This window comes from Perca fluviatilis, chromosome 8, assembly GCF_010015445.1.
Source record: "Perca fluviatilis chromosome 8, GENO_Pfluv_1.0, whole genome shotgun sequence".
Classification (NCBI taxonomy): domain Eukaryota; kingdom Metazoa; phylum Chordata; class Actinopteri; order Perciformes; family Percidae; genus Perca; species Perca fluviatilis.
Genome location: NC_053119.1, coordinates 6,128,529 through 6,152,953, shown reverse-complemented (window position 1 = coordinate 6,152,953; position 24,425 = coordinate 6,128,529). Strand labels below are relative to the sequence as shown.

Here is a 24,425-nt window from a genome sequence, read left to right as displayed (position 1 = left end):
GTCAAATTGCTGAACGAGCATTCAGCAGCCTTTTATAAGTGGTTCCTGAAGGGTTGAGAAGTTAAAGTATTTTTCTGAAGAGCATTTCAATCTAAATAAAAGGAATCGGTCTAACCAGGGTGGTGCAATAAATGGAATTTTTATCGTGATTACAATTTTCGGCTTCTAACAATCACAAAAACAACGTATCGATGTAATTACAGTGTCATTTGTCTTGTGTTCTGAAGAGGAATTTAAAAAAGTTCAAAAGGGGCAAAGTATAAAAGGGAAATGTCACAGTTCAAGGTGTTTTCACTGTTGATTTATTTAACTGTTTTTTCAATAAATGCAACATCTTTGCAGCAGTCCATGAGTAATTATTTTTTTTAAATACTTTTTTTTTTTTTTTTTTCTTCATAATCAAGCAGCCCTAGCACTAACCCAGATCTGATAACTTGTTATGTTTTTTTGTTCTCTTCCAGTCTCACGTTTTGGGACATATTCATAAAACATCTAGAGGAGGTTCCAACAGTCATCTGACAGACATCCTAAAAATGACTGAAGACAGATTTGGGCGTGGGAATAATTCACAAAAGCAGTGTAGCCCCACAAGTGTCTGAGAATGACAACAGTAGTCGTAACTCCTGAAGCTGTGTTCTGTGGTGTATTTCCGTTCAGTCCCACATCAGTGCAGCCATAATATGTTAGCCTGGTTCTGAATCAACACCCACATCGCAGTCTTATTCAGCAAGTCTTATATGATTTATGGTTGTTTTCCTGGTTGGAAAAACAACTGAGCCATTCAGAGCTTTGTAGGCCGGAGTAAGAACGGGGACACATTTCCATTTGTCAGAGAAATATGGCTATATGTGAGATAACAACTCTTAAATTAGGTTAACTGGTACTAGCAATCACTACCACAGCCTTTATTTCAACTGTAAATGACGTACATCGACAGCTAACATGAAGATTGTGTCTGTGAAGGTTCTCAGTCATTCAGGTCATAGGACGGGTTGAAGTCAAGGGCGAAGGAACTTTGGTAAAGGAACACGCCGACTTATTGGGACTTTGTCTTATTCACCGTAACCCCCACAGTTAGAGAAGTCCATACGTACCCTTCTCATCTCCGTGCGTGCTGTAACTCTGTCTGACGCACCCGCCGCTAGCCTAGCTTAGCACAGATCCTGGAAGTAACTGGCTCCATCTAGCCTACTGCTCCCAATAAGTGACAATATCCTGGTATTACCTGGTCTCCCCTGTTTATTGTCACAGGTCTTTACAATACAGCGAACACCCATGATTGTAAACTATGCATTTCCTGTCTAGTAATTGCTGACTCTATTACTCCAACTCTGAGCGAACTCCAGGCAAGCTCGTTCCTCATCCCCCCCCCAAGGCTGTAAGTGCTTATCGTTCTCTATCTCTCTCCTCGGCAGGGCTTCCTGAAGAGCGAGCGTGTTTCCCGGATGGTTCAGAGCGGCGGCTGCTCGGCCAACGATTTTCGCGAGGTCTTCAAGAAGAACATTGAGCGGCGCGTCCGCAGCCTCCCGGAGATCGACGGCCTGAGCAAAGAGACTGTGCTGAGCTCCTGGATCGCCAAGTACGACGCCATCTACCGGGGGGACGAGGACATGCGGCGCCAGCCGCAGCGGGCGCACCTGAGCGCCGTGTCGGAGCTCATCCTCAGTAAGGAGCAGCTGTACGAGATGTTCCAGCAGATCCTCGGCGTCCGCAAGTTCGAGCACCAGCTTCTGTACAACGCCTGCCAGGTGAGCCGCTGAAGTTTAACAGACACACGGACACATTCACACACTGTTAGGCCTGGGACGATATGCTTTTGTCCCCATCCGAGTCTTTCACGCTGCATGGGGGCCCACTCGATTTGTATTGGGATTTTCATTTATTGCAATTCTAGTATTGCGATTTTATAGTATTGAGTAATGCACATTTTCTTTTACTTTTTTAACAAAAACAAAAGTTAAATAATACACTTCTAGAGAGACAATGTATCATGAGACATTCCTTAAAAAACTAATTGTTTTCCAAGAAGATTGCGCGTCACTTTTTCGTTGCAATACTGCGAGTGGCCACTGGACAACATTGGCTGCAAGGCTGAGTGCACTTCCTAGGTCCTGGTAGTTCCTCTAATGTCCACTAGATACTGCTGTAGGGACACTTTGGCCAGAGCCGTATATATAGAGAGTATGGCCAACTCAAATCATGGCCGCCATATTGGATACCATCGTCAGATGACTCTACAGTGTAACCCTATGGGGCGAATATGCTATCTTAAAATAAATCGCTTATTTTCACCATAAACGGGCATATACATGTTATTATCAACGTTTGTCAATATGTAAAAGGCCCTTACGGAAATATTTCAGTGTATATTTACCTTCTGTATCGTAAATGGGCCTCTAAAAAATGCCCATAGTGAGTGTAGTAGTGAGTGACCACGTAGCCTAATAAGTCTCTGAGCCGTGTTTACCTTTCTAATGTCCGCTGGCATACGTACAGGCTAACTATAGTCAGTTAGCTTTGTGTGTAACTAACAAAAACCCACCCATCTCGTCGGAGCAAAGCTTAATATTTCATTCAATAAAATGATGATACAAAAGGAGCACTAATGCCACAGGTCTTATGTTGACAATGTGGACGCAGCAGGCTAGGCTAACGCTCTTGCGCTAACGTTAGCAAACATCAGCATAGCGTTAGCTAGCTGTCTAAACTTGTGAAAAGCTGAACATCCCCGTCCAATCTGTGTTTCACTTTCCCTCCAATATTATTATGAACATAATAAAGACACCTGGACTCGGTCGAGACCAAAAGCCATATGACTATGGCAAGATAACAAGCATTTAGGTACATGGAGTGCTAGCGAAAAAGCTAACGCTAGCATAAGGCATGGCTAACTTCAAACTTCATTCATTTCTAAAGCAGTGTTAGAACTTTTTTGACAGCATGGTACACATTAACAATGGTATTACTATATTTGTCCTATGTAAGTTTTTATCATAAGCCGAAGAAAGAAATTGACATTTACCTCACACAATAATGAACAGCTCCCATACTTTTCGCCTTTTTGGTTTACGGGGGGACTTCCCTGTCTTTCACTGCAGCCAAACAGCAAAACAGTTGGGCATTTATTCTGGATTTATGTCATTTAAAAAAAAATGTATTACATTTTTCCACTATTCCTTGCACTGTGTCAATGGGAATCAGATGAATGTTGGTATCAAACATGGAGTCAACGAAACACGTGACCACCTCGGAACCAATCGCATAACGGGATAGCTCACAACATTCGATTCCCTAGTTGGCCAAACTCTCTCTTATATACAGCTCTGACTTTGGCTGTATTAAACAATACTCTATTGAAAACTGCAAACTTCTCTCTACAAATTAATTCCTTTTTTTCTCACCTCTGCCCTTCAGATTGCCCACTGCCTTCTTACCAAAAAAACTAAAATTTCTGCATTTTAATCTGTGATTAAAAGAAATTTAACTTTTATCAGTGAATTCAGACAGTTCCTCCTCAGGGCCAACGGCCTCATTAGTAGAGGACTCTGCAGAACATCATGAAGGTCTCCGTGTCTCAGCACCCTGCTGCTTTATAATAAGACTGAATCGACACCGTGAGCACCATCCAGATCTGTATTTTCACATGTAAGAGTGCCGACATGCCCTCAGAGTTAAAATAAAGACTGAAGCATAAGGAAGAAATGGGCTTAACATACGCTGAACATGAGTTTTCAGGTTTACAGAGGAGTCTACGCAGAAAAGAGGCCACAAAGAAAATTCAATAAAATCTGAATTACAGTTTCTTTGCTGCCTTTTGAGGAAAAACCACAAATAATATTATACATGATTTTTAAGCCTTTGAAACAGCCATGGCACTAGGCTAAGTTAATAATGATAATACTCTGATAACAGACAGACATATTTAGCATTCAGTTTAACTGGAATGTTTATATTTAAAAATCACCAGAGCACCCAAATGTGAGTTTAACTTTTAGCATACTTCTGCGTCTTGTTGCTAGGTAACCAGCTTCAAGTCTCTAGTGGGAGCACATAACTGAAGTAATTGCACAAATATTCAGTGTCAAAAACGACAGCTTTAAAGCTTTAGTGCATAACTTTTTGATATTAAGGAACGTAATGAACGTTACATTCAAGCCGTTGCCAAATGAGTTGCTACAAAGCTAATTAAGACCATCAGCTCCACACAACTCTCTCTGTAATTCTCAGCATGGCTATGTTCAGAAGATTGTGGCGTCTGGTAGGGCTGCACAATATATCGTTTTTTTATCGCCATCATAATATCAACTAGCGCAATATACGTATCGCAAAAGCCTGCAACATATCGCGATAGACGCTATGAGATTTGTCGTGTTAGTTGAAAGAAAATATCAGTACAAAAACTGCAAATTAAAATGTAACCTCATTCTTTTTTAAGTAGTGGCTTTTTCGTTCAATTCAATCTTCAATTTGTTCAATAAAAGAATGTTAGAAATTATTTCCTTTTATTTGGTTTAAATTCAACAAGCAATTTGTTGTATTTTAGAAGAATACTAAAAGCAACAGAAATTCAGAATGGAGTACATTTTAATATCCGTTTATTTATCGCAAGTAATGTTGTTATCGCGATATTCAACAACGTTATCGCATATGGCATGTTTTCCTCATATCGTGCAGCCCTAGCGTCTGGTGACTTTCCCGCGCTCAAACTCGAGTGAAGATAAACGGAAGGCTTGTATCACGCCAGTTTTGTTGTCATTACTTTCTTAATTCCTCATGGGGCGACAGAAACTAAAATGTTATTGTGACAACGTTCATGATAATCTTACACCAGATTAGTTCAATGGGGAAAGAATGGACATGAATGTATGGACACTGTTTGGAAAGTATTGTTGGCCAATAAAGTGAGTAATACTCTTCCTGTAGTCTATATCCACGATGTTCCACTTCTGGGATTTTCAGCCGGTTGTCACTCTTTTCGGCCTGATGTCTGTCACCTTCCTCTTTCTTTGTGTTGGCGTTCTAACCTCCGGCTGATTTGTGAGGACTATGGTTAACTGCTCCTCAGATCTCTGCAGGGTAAATCCAGACAGCTAGCTAGACTATCTGTCCAATCTGAGTTTTCTGTTGCACGACTAAAACTACTTTTGAACGTACACATGTTCCACCAAAACAAGTTCCTTCCAGAGGCTATTTAGCAGAGGCACCGTGGCTCCGTCCGGCGCTTAGCACCGCCAAAGACGATTGTGATTGGTATAAAAAAATGCCAATCAACCAGAGCACGTCTTTCTCCCATCCCGGAATGCTGTGTGGACTAGCCATACCCTCCTCCACAGCGCTGTGGAGGAAGGTCTGGCAATGCGAGGCTGTGAAAATGTGTCTTTAAAAAAAATCACGGACTCTACCAGCTACCGAAGAGCTGTTGACCTCTGACCTGCCTACATTCATAATGGATATTCACACCACTCACCCCCGACTGGTTCAGGTCTTGTTGAGTCCCTCAGAGTCCGTCTCCTGACCTGCTGGGACCTCAGTCATCTTCCATCTGCTGAAACTTAAAGGTCAAATTTTAAAGTTCACAGACTGCCGAAAAAAAATAATTATCAACGTTTTTCAGTTGGCAGTGATAGAGGGGCCGGCTGAATAAGCAGGAGGATTAATTCGGTTGGCATTTTTAGGCCTTTATTTCCACAGGACAGATGAAGACATGAAAGGGAAGAGAGAGGGGAAATGACATGCACCAAAGGGCCGCAGTTCGGAGTCGAAACCCGTGGCTTCTGCGTCGAGGAGTAAACTTCTATATATGTGCGCCTGCTCTACCAGCTGAGCTAACCCGGCCAGCAGGGTTCGTTTTAAACGGACCAAACGAGGCGGGGGTGAACGCAACCTAAGTGCCAGCACGGTGTGCGTTGCCAGTCTGTGGTGCAAACTGGGCAGAGACTCTGGTGTCCAGACTTCAGTGTGAAGTTAATTCCTTCACTGAGGGGCCACAACGGAGAAGACTCTTGACCTACCGAGCCCTGTGGGCGCCCACAGGCTCCCACAGGGTGATGGGGCAACCAGTCCGTCCAGAGGCAAAGGAGGAGGGTAGGGTTTGACAAACGCCGTTCTCTTCACTGCCATTTTTAGAGCAGCGCTGGAGTCGGGATTAAATGCTACGGAGAACCAATTTAGAAAACTGAGAAGACGAGTGGTGTGGCTTAAACTTGGGGAGGCTCGTTCCTTATCGAGACCGATGCCTCAAAACGCGGACAAATCACACCACAGCTATCTGCTTGGTTAGATAACACTGGAGGGAAGAGAGGAAATCTTCTCCAGTTATGTTAATTTGGGTGAACAGACTCTAAAGATGTGTCCAGAAGCCTTTTCAGTCTCTGAATACCACCCTATAGAGAAAGCGGTGCGTCAGTAATCCTCGGCGAATGCCCTCCGCCGATTGTTTCCTTTCACTGAAACGGGCTCGGAACATAAATAGACCCGCTGAGACACCATCCGCGCCTGTATGACAACCAAAATGTGTCTGTTGCTAGGACAGATTCTATTATTGTTCTGCTTCATTAGAGGCCAGAATAAAAAAAGAAGCAGAATGGAGGGGAGAAATGAAAAGGGAGCTAATTCAATTTAAAGAAAAAAATCTTAAAAAAATAATAATTTGGCCATAGAATTACGACTTTGCAAATTTAGCTATCTTTAGCTACCAACAATACCAGTTACAGATAAACCCGCTGTACATTACCTGCTCATCACCAAACAGCAGACAGCGCCCATTTTGGTTTAGCTCTCTTTGATTTGATAGCTTCAGTTGCAGCCTCACCGTGGAGGACAACCAAGTGGAGGTGCTTTACTGATTGTTTTGAGGCTGTGTCAAAGCGGTAGCGTTGCTATTATTCAATTGAAAGTTGTTGATCCAACCAGATATAGACTGATGTTGTGCGCTAGTTGGTCAGTGGATCAGTTTTAGGTGCTTACTGTGGTTTGTTGGAAACAAGCACACTGGCAACGCATCAAGGAATGTGAACTTTCACACCTTGCCAGCGCAGCTTGAGTGAATGCAGTTGGTCACGGCTCAGCTTGGTGCAGCAAGTATCCCAAAAACCACAAAAAGTTGGCAATTAGCTGGTAAAGAAAGTGGTTTAACCCTCTGAGGACTAAGGGCATTTTTACATTTCTTTTTATAATTCACCTTTTAAGGGTATTTGTATATATTCTGATCCCCACGTGTTTCATATCAAAGTGTTTAGAACAAACTCAGCTTTCCGTATAATGACGAGCAATATGTCAAGAAATCATTTGTCTCTAAAGCTGAAAAGTTGATGTTTGCTTTGTGAAATTTCTCAAATCGCCTGTGAAAACAAACCTACACTCAATGGCTTTGGTGTATGAAATGAATTTACAAAAGTCTTGGGTTCACCAAAGTAGTGTAATATATGAATACAATAGACCTTTTTCACGGCAGACATGTTGACATGTCATAGTAGGAAAAGCACAGGTGTGTTCAAAACCATTACTGATGGCTGCATTCCACTTAGGAGAGGCCCTGGTATTAAACCATTACTGATGGCTGCATTCCACTTAGGAGAGGTCCTGGTATTAAACCATTACTGATGGCTGCATTCCACTTAGGAGAGGCCCTGGTATTAAACCATTGCTGATGGCTGCATTCCACTTAGGAGAGGTCCTGGTATTAAACCATTACTGATGGCTGCATTCCACTTAGGAGAGGTCCTGGTATTAAACCATTACTGATGGCTACATTCCACTTAGGAGAGGTCCTGGTATTAAACCATTAATGATGGCTGCATTCCACTTAGGAGAGGTCCTGGTATTAAGCCATTACTGATGGCTACATTCAACTTAGGAGAGGTCCTGGTATTAAACCATTAATGATGGCTGCATTCCACTTAGGAGAGGTCCTGGTATTAAACCATTAATGATGGCTGCATTCCACTTAGGAGAGGTCCTGGTATTAAACCATTACTGATGGTTGCATTCCACTTAGGAGAGGTCCTGGTATTAAACCATTACTGATGGTTGCATTCCACTTAGGAGAGACCCTGGTATTAAACCATTACTGATGGCTGCATTCCACTTAGGAGAGACCCTGGTATTAAACCATTACTGATGGCTGCATTCCACTTAGGAGAGGTCCTGGTATTAAACCATTAATGATGGCTGCATTCCACTTAGGAGAGACCCTGGTATTAAACCATTAATGATGGCTGCATTCCACTTAGGAGAGACCCTGGTATTAAACCATTACTGATGGCTGCATTCCACTTAGGAGAGGTCCTGGTATTAAACCATTACTGATGGCTGCATTCCACTTAGGAGAGGTCCTGGTATTAAACCATTACTGATGGCTGCATTTCACTTAGGAGAGGTCCTGCTATTGGGCATGCTGACTCACTGAAATAGCTTACTGGGACACTTGATGGAATTCAGCCATCGTTAAGGTTATCAGTTTCAGCTGTGCTTTTCCTACTATGACAAGTCAAAATGTCTGCTGTGAAAAAGGTCCATAGTAAATTAATGTCTAAAATTAAATTTTGTAACACGAGTGTTGTCAAAACGTCTCGCGCCGGTGCGTCTTTTGTCCTCAGAGGGTTAAAAAGTCAGACATTTTAAAGTTTAATGTGCAAGATATTTGTGCCTTTGAGATAAATGTCATCAATTTCTTTTAGGAAGTAGAGATCAGCATTGAAACTCTAAACAGTTTTTCTCTGAGAGGATGATATCTACTGACTGCAGCATTACCACCGAGGGAATCCTTCAGTCTGTCTGAGCCAAATCTGTCGGATTGAACCTTCTCTCGGTGCTCGCTGGCTTCTTCCCCACTGGAATAGCATGCTCAGACTGTCGGACTGATTTCTACCACCAGATACTTACTTTTCAAATCCACTTTAGGGCTGCTCCAATATGGGGAAAAAATGATGACAATTATTATTGGTTAATATTGAAATCCTGATTATTTAACACAATTACTCATTGAGGTTCTCTTCTCTTTCTGTTTGTTCTTTTATCAACCCTTGTGTTGTCTTCCCGTCCACCATTAAACTGTTGTTGTCCCTTCTCAACGTCTTTATTGGTTTTTGCAACAGTTTTAGAGCTTTTTCAACATTTTTGTCACTTTTTCGGACATTTTTGACATTTTCCTCTATTATTTTAAACGTTTTTATCAACGTTTTTTTTTTTCGCTCATCCAACTTTTTTTTTTTTACACGTTTCCCAACATGTTTTTTTTACACTTTTCCCAACGTTTTGTCACTTTTTGCGACATATCAGCTCTTATTTCGACGTCCTATATTCCTGATATAAAAAATAAATAAAAAAACGTTAAAAGGGTCACATTTGACCAGAGGACAACATGAGGGTTAATGTCAGTGTGTGATACGTGACTTTGTGCTGATGTTTCAGATGGTTAATAAGCTTTGTGGTGTTACCAAGTGGTGCAGACGCCACCGTGGAGCAAATGTTGCAGACGATGTGTTAGAGTCTTAAGTCGGATTCCTCAAATCCAAACTGTTCCCACTTCCCAGACGGCGGCATTTGCTCTCCCCTTCTTGCTCCCCAAATGCTGCTTCTCTCCCACCGCCATCTTCACTCACACTGATTTTTAAATGCCACCAGATACCACAACCTCGCTTACTATTGGCTGAGTAAGGTAAGCCTTCAGTAGTGGCGAAAGTGCCTGTGTCATTCAAAACACAAAACAGAAAAAATAGTTTACTTGCGAAACGTAATGTGCAAAGTAATTGGTTTTTTCGGTTACATTGTTATTGTGATTGTTAGGAGCCGAAATCTATCTATATCCAAAATATACTGTGTTCGTGAGAGCAGTGTAGTTGATAAAGTTAATGATATGCTTCATTTTCTGGTAGTCCTGAGCTAACAAGTTGTGATACGCAAGTATTAAAAGAAAACGCTAATTTTCACACATCACGAGTTAAGATTTTGAGGACTGTCTCTTCATCCAAATAACACATTTACTAAAAATAAGGATGCTTCAAGTGAGAACAGAGGAGGAGGATAAAAATACAAAGCTGAAGAGATGTGAGTCAGAGAGGTGTGCACGCCTCTGTCGGCGATGGTGAAAGATGGAGTTAAAAATAGAACAGGAGGACCTACAGCTGGAGAGGGAGGGGGAGTCCAGGGGCCTCATGTTTAAAGGAATGCGCAGCTTTCATACCAGAAGGTGGCGGAAAACTTAAAGTACCTACGCACAGAAATATTCACATGTATAAAACCAGGTCCTGCACACCTTTCCTTTTATACATGACGTGAAATTGAGTGAACGAGCCAACGACCCTGCCTTGCCTCCTCCCATAAATTAAAGGGACACAGATTTAGCATTAAGCTTTGTATCAGTAGAAACCTGTTAGTATTTTTGAATGACCGTGCTTCCCTCCCTCATGTCCCCCTGAGAGGGGAGATCTCTGTATTGTGGGTCTGGAAAAAAGCCTCAGATGACGCAAAATGACGATTTTTGCGTCATCTGAGGCTTTTTTGCCCAGAGGCAAAAGACTACAGCCTGTAGTAGGAGCCACTTCCGCATAGCCCATAGGGGCTTGGACTGTCGGCTTTTTCCAGAGATTGCCGAGGAAAAAACGAGTGCCATCTAGGGCTGGGCAATATATCGATATTATATCTATATCGTGATATGAGACTAGATATCGTCTTAGATTTGGGATATCGTAATATCGTGATATGACATAAAAGTAAAGTGATGTACTTTTCAGAACTTACCAGACTGTTCTAGCTCTCATTTGCCTTTTCCCCACTTAGACATTATATCCACATTTCTGATGATTATTTATCTAAAATCTAAGTGTGAAGATATTTTGTTAGAAGACCAATTGTCAACCCTAGAATATCGCCGCAATATCGATATCGATATCGAGGTATTTGGTCAAGAATATCGTGATATCTGATTTTCTCCATATCGCCCAGCCCTACAGCCATCTGAATCCTGGCTTAGCTTCTCAGCAGGAGCAGAAACTGTTCATCCCGACGGAAATTTTAGAACAACAATTATGTGCATTCAAACTACACACACTTGTACCACCGGGATACATTGGAACACATCGGAGAATATGCAGGACACTTTATTACAGACGCAGTACTCGACGCAGTACTCGACACACTACGCGAGCTTCGCCTGCACGGAGACCAGCGGTGGTCTCGATGCCTGTGGCCGGTAAAGAGACCTCATCAGCGGGGAGCGTTGAACGAGTGTGTCGGTGGAAAGCTAACGCTAGCCAGCCATCTCATTCACCAATTCTTCTTGCAAGTGTCCGCTCATTTAGACCACAAACTGGACTACATCCAACTTCAACGAAACTCCCAACGTGAGTTCAGAGACTGCTGTGCTGTGTTTTTGTTGTTGTGGAAATATTGCTGTGGACAATCCAGCCTGCTGCTCTGTCACCGGGTAAGACTACTAGTGGAGGTGGGCTGTGTTAACACGCACTGCCTGTTGCAGAAATGGGGTGATTTGTATCCAACTAACTGCTGGTGGAGTTTGTGACTGTAAAATGCCGACCATTCTAGCTACATCCCACGCAAATGTACGTCTGTGTTTATACTCGATGTTTATACCACAGCCCACCAAGAGCTAATGCTAGTAGCTATGTGTTAGCCTTCTTTTATTACATGGCTTGGTTGAATTCTAATGTAGAATGCGGTCTGTTATTTCTTGATAACAGACCGCTGCTAAGGACAACACACCGTTGCCATGCATAGCAGAGCGTTGCCATGGACACAGTTCTGTTCACTCTGGAGTTATCAATCAATCCGCTGAAAGAAGTCCGGATAATGTATCAGCTGTGGCAAAAAAGTATATGTTTTAAATGTGTAACACCACTTGAGCCACGGTGAAATTTTTTTTCGTGTATATGGTTGAAATGACAATACAACACACTTGTTGAGTTGATCGCCTCACTGTCTGTCTGTAAAGGGTAGGCGTGGCTTGGGAGTAGACGCTAAAGCAGCGAAGCAAGTGCATTCTGGGATTTGGTGTCTTTCATCCACATGAGCCAAAAACACATTTTCTGGCTTTTCTTGGCCTAGAAGCCACAGATTTCTAAAAAAATGTCACATTTCTACTACATAAGTGACCCAATTTAAATATATATTCATCTTTCCAATGGTGAAATATTCCTTTAATATGGAAATGACTATAAATGCCCCCCCGACGTCATTCTCTGTCCAATCCCAACAGGTTATACCGCTGCAGACGGGGGAAAAACAACTTCACCGACTGTGAGGTTGAGGTGCTGATGGCGGTGGGGGGTGGGGGGGGGGGAGGCGAGAAATCTTTTTCTGTTTGGAGGTTTGTCATCTCGGATAAACAATAAAAGAAAATCCCCAGAGTGGCAAATGGTGACCGGGCGATGAATGCACCGCACCATGGCAGGAAAAAAGAAAAAAGGTCTAATGTCGAAGTGGAAAGCAAGAGAATACTGTGTGTGTGTGTGTGTGTGTGTGTGTGTGTGTGTGTGTGTGTGTGTGTGTGTGTGTGTGTGTGTGTGTGGTGTGTGTGCCACTGATCTATTATCTCAGGCAAGTTCTGCAGTTATAATGAGCATCTTATTCCTGTGACTTCTAAGCAGATTTATTGAAGTTTATTCATGATGAGCAAATGGAGGTCATGATATCCACGGAATGTGTAAGTCACACTTAATCTAAAAATATCTGCATCCTGTATCCTGTCTAATTAATTAATACATTTTTTTTTGTTGACTAAGATTTTCTTTTTTTATCCTTTTTACACGCTGAATTACTCATTTCAAAGAAACGGATTAGCACATCTCTGATAAGCACAAGATTTAAAGCGGTGCTTTTGCATGATTCTTTGCAGAGAAATTCTGTAGATTAAATCAACTAATTAGTCGACAAAATCATGAGTGTTAGGCAAGGATAGCCCTACCTTTTTAGGCGTTTTATGCTTTTATTTAGAGAGAGAGAGAGAGAGAGAGAGAGAGAGAGGGGAAGACCTGCAAGTCCCTAGGGCTGGGATGGACTCGAACCGGTGGCGTTGCGATAAGGACTCAGCCTTAATGGAACGCACTCTAGCCCAGTGACTTCTTTTTTGCAGCTTCGAGCGTGTTTTTGAAGTTGGAAATAGTTAAACTTTTGGTAACGCTTTACTTGAAGTTTTCTACATAAGAGTGTCATGACACATAACACAGTCATGACACATGAACACTAACTGTAACTCTAACCATAACTTGTCATGAAAAAACCGAATGAGACTTACTGAAAGAAGCGTTATGTCATAAACGTTTATGACTTGTTTATAATGTTGTATGACACATTCTTCAAGTGCTTTTTTGACAGCCGACCAATGACAAGCGGAGTAGCCAGACCTGTCGTTTCCATAACAGCGAGTTATACGGTATGACCAGGTGCTCCCTGTACAGGGAACTGGCTTTGTTTTACGTAACGTTAGCAGCACCGCTCTCTCTGTTCTTCTTTCTCTCTCCACCGCTTAGTTTTAACGTTCCAGCTAGGATACTGTAGCAGTAGCTGTTGTTATAGTGACAGAAGACGCTCTCGGCTGCTTTTTGGAATAATAAATGCTGCCAGCTTTTTTTGTTGGCTACAAAAGCGCCCTAGTCAACTTTTTCTTGTCAAAAAAAGACGCCAAGTGTGAACATAGCCTTGGTCTGCATGCTGCCAGTTTTAAACTTCCACTTCTTACTTAAGGGTGAATGCGCGACATCATTAAAACACGGAGCTGTGTAAAGTGTGACGGTGAACCACAGAGGCAAACTTGTAATTAAAGTGCAGTATTCTGCAGATTGGTGATGATGATGGTGTGAATACGGTAATGTAATTAAGCCCATTTTTACATGAACCTTTCGTTGCAATAAACTTTAGGAATCATTTTATAGTTGCTTTGATTTTTGGGTGCCATTAATCACAGGGCTGGCTGTTGTGATCCCCGGCTCCTCCTCTCTACATTACGTGTAGGAAGTGTCCTTGAGCAAGACACTGAACCCACAAATTGCTCTCTATTTTGTCAGAGGACACATTTTGGGAGCAGTCTGAGTTATTTTCTTATAGGGGATGGGTGATGTGGCCAAAATCTTCTATCCTGATCTAGATCATTTCCTACCTTGATAATGATATATATCACAATAAATAAAGTCTATATGAAATAGGGCTGCAACTAACGATTATTTTCACTAATCTGTTGATTATTTTCTTGACTTATCGATTAGTAGTTTGGTTTATAAAATGGTGGATCAGTGTTTCCCAAAAAGCCCAAGACGACGTCCGCAAATGTCTTGTTTTGTCCACAACTCAAAGATATTCAGCTTACTGTCACAGAGGAGAGAAGAAAGTAGAACATATTCACATTTAACAAGCTGCTATCTTTCTTTTTCATAAAAAATGACTCAAACCGATCACTTATCGTAATGTTTGCCGAATAATTTAATAGTTGACAACTACTCTGCTAATTGATTAATCTCTGCAGCTCTGATATGAAATAACCACACGGTAAAGCCTATTTTTGTAAACTCCTTATATACTTGATGAATAGAAAGTATTTTCTCTTTTTTTATCAAGAACTTTAGAGCAAAATGAACACAACGTGCAAGGATCAGAACGTAAAGCGCCTTCCAAATAACGTAAACATTGCTGTAACACCTAGTTCAATCAACCATCAGGATTTCCCAATCCAGCGACGCTCGCGTTCACATAAAAGAGGCGGTGTTTGCACAGCACGACCAATCACAAACATCTACCAGAGCCGCATGTTTTACATAAGAAGAGCAAGCTATAATTCTACATAAATATGAAGAACACAGACACGGTATGACAGGCAAAATGCAAGAAGGAAAGCTGGCAAAAAAAGCCGATGCTGTAGATGTTTAAATCACAATGCTTATCAATATCACTTCCCCATCAGTCAGGCAGAAGATCTAATTACACTTGTGCTTTCCATAAACTGTCGTTGCTTTAGCCTGTTATTTCAGTTTCAACCCTGGCAGTGCACTGTAAACCCGAACGTTCAAAGTAATTAAATAGATTAAGTAGTGTATACTCAAAGTTTTAGAACAAGTTCTACTAACTTAATTTTGTCAAGTTGGTGTAACATGTTCTTCCTTTTTGAGTATTGTTAACTAATATTTTTTGATTAAATGGAACTATTTTGTGTATAAGTAAGCATAACTTAAAAACATAACTTAAGTACAATGTAATAGAATTGAGTAATAACATACTAAGAATGATAAAGTCCTGTTATTTCTATTGTTTAAAATAGGGATGATTTAAAAATAAACTGAATTTATATAGCACATGTTAAAATACAATAAAATCTCAAAGTGCTTTACCAAATAAGTAAAATCGATCATAATAAATAAATTGCAATAGCAAATGGTCTGAAATGCATTAGACATTAGTGGAGGACAAAATGTTTTTATTTTATTTATTTTTTGCTTCATCAGTTTAATGTAGCCTATATATTCTTTTTATTTTTATTTAAGCAGCTGCAGGGATAATTTTGTATGGAGAGTTAATCTCTGATTCAACCTGCGAAGCAGAAGGTGGCGCTAATTTGCACACTACACTGATTCCTTACCGCTCTTTGGAAAAACACAGAAGAAGAAAAGTTTGAACAACGCAGCAAGGCGGGAAGCAGCAGACAGTAGGGTTGCAGAAACTACCTACGCAGCAGCAATCAGGCTCACTGGACTTACTGTAAGTTTTGAATGTTAATATTCATTCGCTTTTACTTCTTTTATACATTTTGTATGTGTTTGTCTCAGAGAGCGTAGACCTTCTCCAAGCCCCCGCCCTTCACTGGCTTATCACGGGAGTCTTGTAGGGATTGGCAACTTGTCAGATATAGGTTAGCTGCTAAAGAGCTAGCTAGCCACTTAGCGCGGAACCAATAACGTTACCAGAGACTATTTAGAAGGACTTTGACGTTACGCACCTACAGCAGCACAACTAGCGACCTAGCTACCACTAACCGAACTCCCTGAAGAATTTGACGACGGATGAATCTAGTAATCACACGCTCATTCCCCGCTTAAAGGTGGTGTTAGAAAATTAGTTGTTAGTAGAAGCACTAACAGACACCTCGCATGCGATAGTTAGTTTTTGTTGCTGGAAACTTTCAATAGTGCACAAAAGAGCATGAACGCCTCAAACTGAGTTCCTACACTGCAAGTCCGCTCTCTGTGTAGCTTCTAGGGACGCTTAGTTTTAAATTCTGTGTGAGCAGACTGTCTGAGACACGGAGATTGCTGTTAACAGAACGAGTCAACTGCCCGGTCCTGCCTACTGTTGCTCCTGGTTTTAAAACAAACGACCCTGCTGGAGGCAAGCTGCTTTTCATGACAAAGATGAATAAAGTAAAACCCTTAACAGTAAAGCTTTGGTTTGTAGAAATGGTATTATTGTTGATTAACCATGCACTAAGGTTCAAGTGTGGCTGCTTTTCTTTACAGTAATGTTAATTTTGCTTGATGGCTTTAGTAACTTGACACTTATGGGGATTAAATGAAAAGATCATTAACAGGGAACATTTATAAATGGAAGTATTTATAATTTGACACTCTTTGAATCTTTTAATTGTTCAGTTTCAGATCAGTTTATGCCTTTGCATCTTGCTGTTCCAGTTTCAAGAAGTTAAGGAAGATAACTGGAGATGTGATAACGATACCAGGTAATCCAATGAATGTGAATTCTTCTATCACCCCCCCCCCCCCTCTAAATACCAATAACTTGAATTGTTGTTTTTTCTCAGACAAGGTTTTAGTGTGGTAACCCCAAATCATACGCACTCCCACATACACACATCATTGTTTTTCTACTTGCCTGTTTGATCAAAATAAAGTGTTTTGCTGTATTTAAGTCAACAAATAATGAATGTGTTCTGTTTACGGAATACTACTAATCATATTTTACTTAACTTTGTATTTGCTTGCAAAATTTTGTTGAATAAGTTGAACTGAGAAGAGGGAGCAGACCCTCACCTATTAGAAAGATGATGGAGACCACATTTCCCCTCACGCCCGACAGACCATAGTGATGTCCTGCCCACCAGTGAACGACCTCATGGATCTCTGGCTTGCTCTTAAAATAGAGTCTGAGGTAATATGGATCAGCTCTCTCTTTTAAAGGTAGAAATTGTGATTCTTACTCATTTGGCTGATATTTTTGCTTTATGAATGTGTGCAAGATTCTTCAAATTGAACTGTTTTTTAATAAGTGTTGTTGCTGTATTCTCCTCTGGCTGTTATTTCTATGTAGTTGTATGCAGAGTTCCAGCGGATTACAAATCAGAACCTGCCCAACACGTGCTATGCTGAGCTTGACCGCTATCTTCCTCGACTGATGACCTTATTCAGACGGAAGGCATCAAAAACTGGGAAGACAGCAGATGCTCTGGCTGAAATTTTAAAAATCCATGATGAACAGGTAAATAGATTTTTACACATTTCATAGGTTGAACCAGTAGAACATTGAACAGGTTCAATGATTGAAATGAGCTTTTTGACTTTTGCAATTAGTCCACTTTGTTTGCCATTTGTCTGATTGCATTAAAGATGTTAACAGGTTATTTGTGGACATATGTTCTGTTTGGACTGTTTAAAATCAGCTTTATGTAAACTCTTCAGTATATGCAATTCTGTTTTTATCTGAATAGGAAATCCATGACATACACACCAAGCGCACTACTGTTCTCCACGTCCTTCCTGTGTATCTGCGTGAGGACGTCTCTGGATGTTTAAGAACCTGCACAGTGAGTCTCCTTAAGTCACTAACAGATTCTGCTGTGTATTATCTAACCCGTAAATATTAACATTTTATTCAATGTTCAGTAAAACATTTTCTTGTAAATGTCCTTGGTTTCAGTCAGCACTTAGATTCTCTGGTATTTTGGCTGATTCATGTGTGCAGAACATGGATCTTATGTTTTTCAACTCTTACAATGAGACCCAGGTCTCTTTTGTAAAAGTGGTATTGGATTTCAATGGGACTTGGTTAAGGAAAGACAAATTATGTCATCTGTTCTGTTCCATGTGTTAGTTTGTGATTAGTATCTCTTTTTTCATTCATTCAGGATGAGTCTGATGAGCCAGAGCTTGATGGTGTTGCAGTGGGCCTCATTACTTTCATCGGTGACCATGACGCAAGTCCAGTTCACTACCACCCTGTGAGAATCACTGTCGTCATTGAAAGTGATGCCGTGGTCAGCCTTCCCAGACTTGGCGATGCCTTCCTGGTAATCTGTGGAGTGATCTATGCACTACACCTCAGCTATCCCAAAGCACTGACCAACACTTTTGAATTCACTCTAAAGATTTAACTTGGTCTAGAAAGTGGTAAACTATCCCCGAGGTTGCAGACCCTCAAGAATGAATTAATGATGTAGAAACTCATCTGAAAAAAAGGCTGCAGGGTAAAGCATTATAAAAGGCTAGTTCAAAGTTATCTCCTTTTGTCTAAATAATGCCTCAAAAAGTTACTGCACTACTGCAGGTGTTCAGCCAATAGGCCCAAACTACTCAATATGCCTTTGTTCTTATTAATATAATGCAAAAGTAACGCTAATGTTTTGTATGTTTTAATGTTTTTCTTAACCATTGTGGGCTGCGCAAGATGACTCACATTTCACTGTGCATTTGATATGGTTTGTAAAACATTTACATTTTAGAGTTTTAAGTGAAAATGTTCTTAAACTCTATAGAATATTTGAAATTTCATCCAAATTGCTGCCCTGTCGCCTTACTCAGGAATTAGCAAGGAAGCCAAAAGCAGTGTTTTTTCTTTTATAGCTGTAACGAACGATAACTTCATTTTGGTATTATTGTTTTTGATTACTCCGATTATTTTCCTGACTATCTGATTAGTTGTCTGGTCAATATCAGAAATGTGTGATAAATATTTATTTCCTAGGGCCTTAAAGAAACATGCCTACCGTATTTTCCGGACTATAAGTCGCTCCGGAGTATAAGTCGCATCAGTCAAAAAATGCGTCATGAAGAGGAAAAAAACATATATAAATCGCACCGGACTATAAGTCGCATTTATTTAGAAATGTATTTCACAAAATCCAAAACTACACAATAGCACCCAGAACAACAGGCTGAATACGGTAGGTGTCCGGTATGTTAACGTAACACATTAACAGTTATTAAACTATACAATAGCACACAGAACAACTACCAGGGCGTGGCGACGTAGCGAGCTAACTGCACCGTTGACAAGCCTCTCCCAGCAGCACGTTGTTCAAGCACCCATGTGTGACTCGTTCCTCCAGCTCTGGCCATCTTGCTTTCAGCCCGCGATTAGCCGATTAGCTTTCTTTGTTTTCTTCATTGCATAAGAGTCACCTTTTCGCCAGTCCCTCACAAGTTTCTCCCTTGTTTCAAACTTTCTTTCTGCTGCTCGATTACCGTTTTCGGCTGCATATTTTACTACCTGCAGTTTATCTCTTTTCTCTTTCTCAGTTGTCTTTAGGAGCAGCATTCTAGTTGTCACAAGCATAGAGCGCCCTCTTGCGGCTGTAGATGGTAATGTGTTCAGTATGAATTAACATTTAAAAACATGTTAAATTATATATATTTTGATATACAAGTCGCACAAGTCACAGGACCAGCCAAAGTAGGAAAAAAAAGTGCGACTTATAGTCCGGAAAATACGGTACTTATTGGGATTTATTCACAGTATCCCCCAGAGTTAGATAAGTCCATACATACGCTTCTCATCTCTGTGCGTGTCGTATCTCTGTCTGACGCACCCATGCCTAGCTTAGCACAGATCCTGGAGGTATCTGGCTCCATCTATGCTCCTAATAAGTGACAAAATAACGCCAACATTTTCCTATTTACATGTTGTGATTTGTACAACATGTGCTAAGCTAGGCTAGCAGTGCGTCGCGACCAAAAGTTACAACACACACTGAGATGAGAAGGGTATTTATGGACTTCCCTAACTCTGGAGGATACGGTGAATAAGACAAAGTCCCATTAAGTCGGCGTGTTCGTTTAAGTGACCAGGAACACATTTGGAAGGATAGGATCAGAGAATTTTGAGTTTTTCTTCTTAAAAATCTCTCAAATTTATTTATTTATTTAATATACAATTAAAGTATATAAGTATATTTTAAAATTATTTTTTATTTTAATTTATAAATGTTTTTCTATTTCATTTTAACATGTAACTGTTCAAAAGCAGACGTTCACGACTTTAAGATATATTAAGTTAGTTAAACTTAATGTAAGTGAGGCAATCGGTTGCCTAAAAATTTTAAGTTTTGAATCACATGTTTTTAGTAAACAAACTCAACATATTTGACTAATGTGTACTTAAAACAATGACAAAACAAACTAATAAACATTGAGTTTTATTAACATAAAAATTGTGTGGTTGTGTACTTATTTTTTTAAGTTCTGTGAACTTATTCCTGTGGTTTGAAAACTCAAAACTGTAAGTCATAATAACTGAAAATAATTGAGTTCCCTTAACAGAAAACTAAGTCATATTAACTGCAAATATTTGAGTTGAGCTAAATGAGCACTTTTAATTTAACTGTTATCAAAAGGTACAAGTAGCAATTCAACCAACCTTTTAAGTTCGGAAAGTTTTGACTTTTAAGTTAATCAACTTAAAAAAAGTGAGGCAACTGATTGCCTGACTTTTTTTGAGTTCTGGTAACTTATTCGGGTTTACAGTGTGGGAAGCTGTGAGAGAAAATAAAAAAATCTAAAAACGTAATTCAAACTGATGTGTGGCATTTGCAACACACGGCTCAACAAGCTGAAAAATAGCCTAAAGGTAATTATCTCTGCTGAAAATCTATATCTTTCATAAAAATACCCATCAGGGAATGTTAACGGGGTTGTTGGTCTCTAAATGTTTTAACTTTTATGAGCTTCATGAACTTCTCTCTCTCTCTCTCTCTCTCTCTCTCTCTCTCCCTCCCTCCCTCCACCAAGCTCCACCTGATCTTCTATAAGAACGGTGACGCCGTTATTAATCGAGTATTGATTGGTCAGTAGGCGGTGTTTTTCCACCGGTTGATCTCTGATCTCCAACATAACCTGCTCCCGCCCAGGTTAGGTGTTCAGCACAAGTTACCACGGCGATTTAACCCGGTAACAAGTGATCCACTGTCGTGGTACAGAAAACCCGGGGTTGAACCTGAAGTTACCTCGGTATTAGAATTGAAGTTACATCAAAGTTAGTTTACTTGCAAGTATAATCAGTTTACAGTACTCACAGCACAAGTACAGAAAGTGACTAAGGTAAGCCTCAAACAGTAGCTTATTGATGCGTGAAATACAATCATAACAGAATTTGATGTCGTCAATTGTCCATCTTGTCAGTTTAGATGTCGTCTCCTCTATCTGGTCAGACTCGATGGCGTCCCCTTTATCTGGTCAGAGAGACGCATGTTCTGTCCTCGGGCCCCAGTCATGATAGCCAATGACTCCATGTTATCTGGTGGGGGCAAGTAGTGTTATGGCTTCTTACTATACAAAATAGTTTAATTTAACAGAGAGAGAAGAATAGTAATCACTATAATATTATTCTATGCAAACAATAAATAACAAGAGAGAAAGTATGCATCATAACTTCCCTAACACTCGGTAACGCCAAATCTTGCTTCGTAGTACAGGCCTCAGGGTGCTTTTGAACCGCACCAAACCGCTTGGTTGTGAACGCAGCCTTAGGCATGCATTGTTTAGTCCAATATTCTCTGGTGTTTCGGCCCGTTTGGTTCTTTTACAGCCCAAAATGGGTGCCTGCTTTTTCCTGTGGATGGGTCCATTGATTTTGGTTCCGTCTGTGTGTCGTCTCTCATTAGCTACAAGACGCAGGTAGATCGAGCTCTAATAAATGACCCGGCGCTCCAGGCTGCAGCGACGGCGAGCTTCTTAATGCTGTCTGAAAATCTGCTGTCTGCCCCTGAGCTGCTTTCTTCTTCTTTATCTTTGTTGCTTCATTGTCCTCTTTTTGAACTAAATGGCCACATTCCTTCCCCCTCCATCCTTCTGTTGATTCTGGCTGTAACTGATGGCAGGGTGTAATTGTGTCCTTTTGTACTCGTGTCCTTGTCAGACTGTCAGTCTTTCCTCTCTTTGTCAGATGATTAGTCTGTGGTTGGCTGTGTTCGTGCACCTCAGGTCGCCCAGTTTGTAGTAATAAGACAGTGGTTTGACGAGAGGCTTTTAACTTTGATGCTGACGCTGTTCTGAACACATGGGAAATGTAATTTCTGAGTATGATTGCTGACATAAAAATGCTAAGACATCGGGTTAGAGTACCTACCTTGTTGGTTTCTATTCATATCTAGTTTTTCATATTGTTATGACAACAAAGCGAGGTCAGTTTTCTTGAATTTCACTGTAGTTCTGCAGTTTAGTCATCGTCGATGCTTGTTTTCAGCAGTATTATTATTATTAGTAGTAGTAGTACAACAATACCGTTTCCTCCTGTAGACACTGAGTATGTTTACATTAGGGGTGGGAATCACCAGAGGCCTCACGATACGATATCATCCCGATACTTATGTCACGATACGATATTATTGCGATTTTAAACATATTGCAAGATTCTGCGATATATTGCAATGTATTACCTTTTTTCCAACTTCAGATTTTTCCCAATTTCAAATGATATCCCGAAAGGACAATTTTGTCAACATCTGTTTCATGTAAAAAGATACATTTCTCTGCTTGTTCATCTCACTTCAATTTTATTGGTGCAAAATCAGATTGTCAAGCAGACAAACTGACCAAGATATATATAATAAAAGATCGATACTTGGCGTCTGTGTATCGATACAGTATTGCCACAAAAAATATCGCGATACTATGCTGTATCGATTTTTTCCCCCACCCCTAGTTTATATGCACACTAATATTCCGCTATGATTCTAAATATGACGCAATTCAGAATTTGATACAGGTCATATAAAAACCATATTCCGTTTGGATATTCAGGGTTAGGCCTTTTCCGAATTTAGCATTTTCCGGTTAAGACATGTGGGATATGCTGCTATTATTGGTGTTTTTAGAGGCATTATCATTTGGACAGTGCGGAATCTGCGTCTCAATCAGGGTTTTTACCACCGTTTGTGACAGTTTACGGCCTCTTGCCTGTTTTACGGCTTACGGTCGGCTCTGACTGTGCTATGGTTGTTGTACACAAACCAACCAGCCAACAGTTTGCAGACTGGGGTAAAGATGCATGCCCAAAAGAGAAGAAGGAGAAACACAAGAAAGTGGTTGAAGGAATGAAAGAGGGACGCTGTGTTTGCAGGATCAAACAAGTCTACCACCGTTGGAAACTTCCTAGTTTTGCACAGCTGCATGTAAACAGGGAATATTAGTGTAATATTCTCTTTCATTAGCCATGTAAACAGCTTAGTCGGAATATTGACTTTTTCAGAATAAGGGCAAATATCAGAATATTATGTGCATGTAAACGTAGTCACTGTGAGGTTTCCGTGACATGAAACTCTCCTGGATGAATTATCAGCAGAAACAATTAGACAAATCTGCCTGATTGGGGAAAACAAAAGGTCATAAACTCTGTCTATAACAACTCTAGTAGAGAAGTCTGCTACAAGTCGTAAATATCATTGCTGTGACAAACATCCAATCAGAGAACTTCAGTTTCTGTTGCCGTGCAGCTAATGATAGGGTGAAGTTAGACGTTGGTCTTTGTAGAACATGTTCAGTTCCCTTTATCGTTACCCTCTTTATATTGTGCAGTCTTTCTTTCCGGTCGCAGTGTATAAGCTTTCTGAGTATTATAGAGTGAAGTGTTTCCTCCAGAACGGAGCAGCACAGTGCCACGTCACGCTGGGTCGGGTTCCAAACCATTTAATCTCAGCACACGAAGCGTCCCTCGCTGTTTGTGCCTTTTGTGCAAATGTGAAAGACACTGAGTCATCGCTAATCCACTGTAAAAGAGCACCAATGTGAAGGACACACTTTCATCAAAAGGAACATGGCTGTGCATATTGTCGCTTTGGTCGATTGATATTTAGGTGCAGAGTGAGCACAGTTTGAATCATCTAAAGACTGTATTTCCATTTTGGTGATTGATTGATGTGAACCGTTTAAAGGTAAAACTATAAACCCGATAAAACTATGAATCACCATTGAATCAAAATAAAATCTTCCTCTTATCTGTGAAATAAGCACGTGACTGACCCGTTTCAACTCCATCCCTCAGAGAAACTGAATCGAGAATTGAAAAAGATCCGGAATCAAAAGGAAGAATCGGATTTGGAATCAGAATTGTTAAAATCAAAACGATGCCCAACCCTACTTTGTAACATGCTGCTTGCAGCGTTGTCGGGTGGCGTGCCCGTTCCCAGCGTTCTCGAGAACAACTCATTCGGTGGTAAATGGTAAATATACTGCATTTATAGAGCGCTTTTCTACTAGCCTGAC

The 24,425-nt window shown here is 40.6% G+C and overlaps 1 protein-coding gene across 5 annotated transcripts in view; it reads left to right on the top strand.

Moving 5' to 3' along the window:
- Window positions 1–24,425, top strand: part of cadps2 (Ca++-dependent secretion activator 2) — a 268,325-nt gene that overhangs the window by 89,256 nt on the left and 154,644 nt on the right. For all 5 annotated transcript variants that reach the window (XM_039809759.1, XM_039809758.1, XM_039809762.1 and 2 more), the window contains exon 3: window positions 1,416–1,748. In XM_039809759.1, coding sequence (XP_039665693.1) covers window positions 1,416–1,748 — 333 coding nt within the window. The remainder of the gene's footprint in view (window positions 1–1,415; window positions 1,749–24,425) is intronic.